The 5,990-nt window shown below is 37.6% G+C and overlaps 1 protein-coding gene across 2 annotated transcripts; it reads right to left on the bottom strand.

The window, feature by feature from the left end:
- Positions 1 to 485: 485 nt before the first annotated feature.
- Positions 486 to 3,249, bottom strand: ccnb2 (cyclin B2). 2 transcript variants are annotated; one of them, XM_059530062.1, is made up of 8 exons: positions 3,087 to 3,249; positions 2,808 to 2,924; positions 2,451 to 2,717; positions 2,216 to 2,374; positions 1,432 to 1,668; positions 1,147 to 1,287; positions 955 to 1,065; positions 486 to 881 (listed from the first exon to the last, which is right to left on the bottom strand). In XM_059530062.1, the coding sequence occupies exons 1-8, from the start codon at positions 3,102 to 3,104 to the stop codon at positions 771 to 773; spliced, it is 1,161 nt and encodes a 386-aa protein (XP_059386045.1). In that variant the 5' UTR covers positions 3,105 to 3,249; the 3' UTR covers positions 486 to 770. The 2 variants fall into 2 exon arrangements, with proteins under 2 accessions (XP_059386045.1, XP_059386046.1); XM_059530063.1 differs by having other exon boundaries at positions 2,451 to 2,714.
- Between the last annotated feature and the right edge of the window lie 2,741 nt (positions 3,250 to 5,990).

Here is a 5,990-nt window from a genome sequence, read left to right as displayed (position 1 = left end):
AAGTGGTGGTAATAAAAGCAGTTTATTGAATAATCTTAGTTGCATGTTTCAACGCTCAGACTCCATCTGACAAACACAACCCCAACAAGTAGTGTTATACATCCCAAAAAAATCTTGTTTCAATAAACAGTTCCACTAATCTCTTTGGAAAAATAAAAGTATGGAATGTATTAAACTGAATAATGAAGGGATTAACTGAAAACCAAGAATAAAAAAAGCAAAATAGGAATGAATGGTTGCTCTTGAAACCAAACCATTTGCATTTGAGGATCCTTAACACCCAAGGCCTTTAAAACTTGCCCTCCTTCACTTTGGAAATTAAACTGATTACAAGCATTATTGTGCAACACTGACAGCAGGTGAAGAGACTTTAGGAGAAGTATAAAGTCAAGTACAAGCGGTTATATTTAAGAGCGTGCACACATAATCCAGGAAGTCAGAGCAGTCAAGTTCAGTGTCAACATGAAAACACAAGTCAGAAAATGGTATTAAATCTTTGGATTTTAATTGATTCCAGCTTCAATTTGGCCACCAAGGTAAAGCAATATATAAAATATAGCCCCAGCAAGTTCATAAAACCATTTACAAAAAAAAAAAAAAGCGCCACACAATTTAAACCCTCAGATTAAAAGCATAATATTCATAAAACGTAGAACAATGTTTATTTATACAGATTATGTACATCAGTTTAAAAAGCAGCAGTCCATCTCCCAAAATGGCTGACACAAAATAAAGTGCAGGTTTCAGTGTCCATTCCCACATAAAAGCCCTCAAGAGCTGGACAGCAGAGGAGCAGCCAAATCCTTCACAATTGACGACTTCAGCTGGGGAAGAAGGCTAATCTTCATGAGCCTACTGCTGGAGTATTTCTTTCTCACAGTCTGCAAAAGACGGACAACATCAGAGCATTCAGTAGAACCAAATCCCCATGCACAAGTGCAGGAAACTGCTTACCACATGCTTTGAGAGCCCTTCATTGACCATAACCACATTTTTGGCAATCTGCTGCATGATAGGCTTCAGGTGGGCCTCATCATAGGAAGAGTAGTGTTGCTGGGTTGGTGACTGGAACAGGAGGAATTAAAAGATGGATCATTAAACTGATAAGCAGATTAAAAAAAAATTCTGAAATTAGAAGACAGTTACCCATTTTTGGCCATCAAGTACAAGTTGAGAAAGGCACAGGGCAGCAGCTGCAGTCTCCGAAGGGTTAAAGTGGACCATGTCGTAGTCAAGTAGTGTCAGTTCTAGGAAATATTTTGCAAGTGTATGCTTCTCAGCATCAGCCTTAAAAGCAGACGTTTAGGATTTATTAAAAAAAAAAAAAAAAGGAAAAAAAAAAAAAAAAAAAAAAAAAAAAAAGGAGGCAAGGATGACTCAACATCTGAAGCTCTACCAAACCACATAAGGGAATATAAATCCTGAACCTACATTTCCAGCCTTTGAAGCCCTCCGCAGAAAGTGCAGGGGCAGAGGACGTCCGAGCTCAAAGTTGAGCTCACTGAGAATCAGCATCTCCATCTCTCGGATCTGAGCTTTTGTGAAGGCATCGTCAGCAATGTAGGCAAAGTCCCCAACCATCGGCACATACATCTCCTCGTATTTACAAGCAATCAGCATTGCAGTAACACCTACTAGCTGGAGCTTCTTACGGGTCACAGGCTGGACCTGAAAGAGAAAAAGGGGAAGTGGAAAGAAATTTTTTTTTATATATATATATATCTCATGTATATTGCAGTGTTGCCAAATAACCACTTTTGCATTGTAGCTTGGTGCTGGATCTCATACAAATTGACACCAAACCCAGCATTTTATCAAAACCACAATGCTAAAATAGAAGCTGGCTTGATAGCTCTTCATTCACTGCATGGCTTTTAAACTCATTGTAGACAGCAATAACCTTTATAATTTAAATAAAAACAAACGCACAATGTTTTCTGTACTGGAAAAAAAAAAAAAAAAAAAAAAAAAAAAAAAACTTAGGTGAAGAAGTCAAACAAGGACTATACAAATACCTCACCCATAAAGCACTTTACATACAGCTTAGGAACCCAGTCAACTGTATGAACAAGGAAACTAGTAACTCTACACTTAAAATTCCATTCTAATACTAGCAGATACTATATTTTAATATTGCATCAAAGCCAAAATACTGATCTCTTCCAGTGTTAGTTCAGGTCATCTAAAGCTCCACTGCTTTTGTTATAACTTGTACCTGGAGAAAGCGATCAAGGATAGCTACAGTCATGTACAAAGTTTCCTGCAGGAGCTGAAATCTCGAGTGCACTTGAATGAGCCAGTCTACCAGGAGAGCGCGCATCCTTCCATTGATATCGTAGCCACGCATATAACGGGGACGAACAGACTGCTGACCCTGGAACAAGAACACAGCAGCTGGAGGAAGCACGAAGGTTAAATAAAGACGTTACATTTTTAAAAGAGTCAGGTACCTCAAGGCATCGCAGGTACGCATAGATGTCCTTCACATATTCAGGACACAGCTGAGGCATGTCAGCATCCCCTTCATCGATGTCCTCGACTGGAAAGAGCGTGTTGGAAAAGGCTTGGCACAGTTCCTCTTCCTTCATGCTCACATCAGCTCGAGCAGCGGGCAGCGCTGGGGCAGGCTGGGGTACTTCGCGCTGCACCGGGGCACGTTTGACTGGTACAACAGCTGGCTGGCCGGCTCGTATCACAGGTACCACAGGTTGGACCTTCTGAAGACGAGAGAGGGAAGAGGAATGTGGAGTAACATGCTGTTAAAATGAACACGTTGTATCGTGGTAAGGTTACATAAAGGCACGCACCTTGGTCTGAACTGGTTTGTGGGTGAAGTTGGACAGTTCGCCAAACACGGGCCTCCTCCCTGCACCGTTCACAGGCCCGCCTTTGCCACCGATAAAAACAGGGTTGTTTGCATTGCGCTGTACGGGAAAAGGACATTTTTCAACTAAAGGAATTTACCTTGAAGCCATTTTAACAATTTTTAGCAGTGTAAGCTAGCGAATGTGAAATTGTTTCGACGCTACGCACTGCAAATCTCTCATCAGATACATCAAAAACATGTTTCTGCATTAAATACTCACCAACGCGTGAATATCCATGGCGAATACGCTTATCGCAGAACTCGTTCTTAAATAAAAATGTAACTTTTTTTTTTTTAATGGACCGTTTAGCTTCGCTTCGTGTTCCTTGTCCAACTCAACTCATAACATTCCGTACAGTACAAAGGCCTGCTGGTGATTCAAATACGGCTCCGCTCTCTCTGATTGGCCACTGCGTCAGGGAATACTCGACCTCGATTGGTTGAAAACCGAAAGGACGCTTATCAATCTTCCTTTATCTCCGGTTTCACGTGCAGCTCTGTAAAACACAATAAATTTAAAGGTTATTTACAGATTGTGTGACTGAATCCTAAATAATGATTAGTTGAACAGTCAAATAGGTAGGATTGTGTTGATAGTCACTGTTGGTAAAAGATTTTTGTTTTGAAAGGCTGAACACATTTTTTTTAAACTAAACAATGTGAATATGAAACCATTGTTTGCTACTGAATAAGTAATTTTGAGTGAATTCTACGGTTTTCTAATTATGTCAAACTCTAAAATATTGTATTGGGTAAAACTGTTAGTAAATATATATTTACTCTTGTCCCGGAGCTAATTTTACACAATCATTTCAAAATTTATCTAAAAACTTTTTTATTTAATGAAAGATGTACTATTATTTTTTATCTTTATTTTCCTTCTAAGGCCTTAAATGGAGGGATTTAGTTAAATACTGCTAATTAAACAATATTTAGCTGAATGCGTTTTTTTGTGCTGGCACCTTTGCTGTCATGGATAAATAAATATTTTTCACATTTGGAAGCTGTAGGGGATGAGTGCAATTTTTCATTTGCAAATATTGTTTTCTCCTGTTTTTCATTAGATAGGGAGTCAGGGTAGCATATATTGTATTTTTATTTAGTTTTTATTTTGTTAGGGAATTTGCTATTTTCTGTTAGGAACTGACTTGGTATTTGTTTGTTGTTTTGGCCTTTGCTCACCCCTGAAGTTGTGCTTTTACTCTGTGGTTCTGTAAATATATGTATAAAGGACCTTTGATTGTTGATTTCAGTTTATGTTGCGGCCTTACCCTAGACAGGTCGTAACACCTGTTTTAATACATGATTTATTGAATCATTCAACTCAAATGATTCGTTCAAAAAGCTGAACCAAGTGAATGGACCGCTGAATCACTGGCTCACACGATTCGTTTAAACACGATTACAAAAACAGATTAATTCAAAGAATGAAATACCGCATTGCTAAACACATGTAAATTGCTTGTGCTATAAATATAAAAACATAAAACTAATACAAGGTTATTTTTTCTTTCACTGCTTTGATTATAAGGGCATTCTGACTGCATTCCAATGGGTTGCATCGTGCCGTGTATGCTTCTGGATTCTCAAGATGTGTTTTTGTTTCTTAACTTGTTATAAGTTGATCGTGCAAATGAAATGTTAAAATTCTCTCTTTATCATAAAGAGAGAATTTTAACATTTCATTTGCACGATCAATTTTACATAATACACAACATTATTAATATAAAGGGGGTGGTTGGGGGATGCTTTTTGTCTTTTTTTTCTCATAATTAAATCACAAACAACTGGAAAGTCATGGGGTCTTTGAATAGTGTTGGAGTCCAAAGGTTGTGAACCAAATATAATAAAACACAATAAATGTAACACTGCGTCAACAGCAATCATGCCTGTTAAGGATATAGTGAGAAAGTACAGCTGAAGTGATTAATTGAATAATAAATATTTTAAGTGAATTAATCAACCTTGTTTTTTAATTTTCATGCTCTGACTCTGACTTTCGTTCACTCTCTGCCTTTTGAAGTGAGTGGCTGCTTTTCTGTCTTCAAACAGTGATGTGTTGAACCTAAAAAGCCAGACTAAGCAGCTGACAGCATGAATGAAAATGTGTATGATGCTTAAACATTATTTCTTGAGTCTGCTGTGAATTAAATTATTCCAACAAGTATAAATAAATAAAGGCAAAAGAAAAACATTTTTATGGGGTTAAACAATGAGAGTAGCTTTAATGCCTATCATAGACACAATTTCAGTGTACCTAAAAAACTTACAGTAGAGATTTCTTACCTAATAATTAGCATTCATGTACAGAAAATGTACCAAGACTAATAAATTAATAACGTGTTGTAAAAAAAAATCATAGTACCAGAAGTAGTTATACATTCTTAATTGTATTCTTTCTGATAGACACGTACATAACTCGTTCCAAAATGTTAGTTCAGAACCGTTCAGAACACACACTGCATAATTCACTCCTACCATAATTAACGCCACCTACTGGCCTAATTTGCAGAACTGGACAGTACATCTTTGGCGAGGGGGTTCAAAAGATAGAAAACACTGAAAAACAGAATAGTAATAGTTAATTTAGGGAAAAAATATATACAAACTATCCTCAGGGTTTAATAGCTTCATCACCTTAATAAAAATAATAAATAAAAACCGCTATCCCCATCACCTGACCCAAAACACTATTAAAAACATTATTAACATTGCTTGTAACAGAAAGGGTAATTCTGTGTAGTGTTGTTTGTAAGAAAATTTAATGTTTTCTTCTGTATAAATAACGACAACCCCATAAATACAAACAAGCAGCTTCAGTTGATGTATTTGTGTACAGCATGTGAGAGTTACACGAGCGCTGCCACTAGAGAGCATGAGGCGACCAACCACCACAACACAGAGTAACGCACACCACTGAAAAATCACAAACCGCGCTAAACTCTATTTAGATTCACAAGAGTCATTGTTCAGCGATTATGATCATTCATGGATTATTCACGATCTAAATCTCAACACGTATTTAGCTAATGTTATGCTCCTCGAGAGTCGCCAAGAATGCGAGAATGTCGTAAAATGTCGAAACACTCCCTCCCGTGGCTCGCTCGCTCGCTCGCACGCAGCA

Source organism: Carassius carassius, chromosome 3 (genome assembly GCF_963082965.1).
Source record: "Carassius carassius chromosome 3, fCarCar2.1, whole genome shotgun sequence".
NCBI lineage: Eukaryota > Metazoa > Chordata > Actinopteri > Cypriniformes > Cyprinidae > Carassius > Carassius carassius.
Note: the sequence above shows the minus strand (reverse complement) of the source record. Positions and strands in the feature narration are given on the sequence as shown.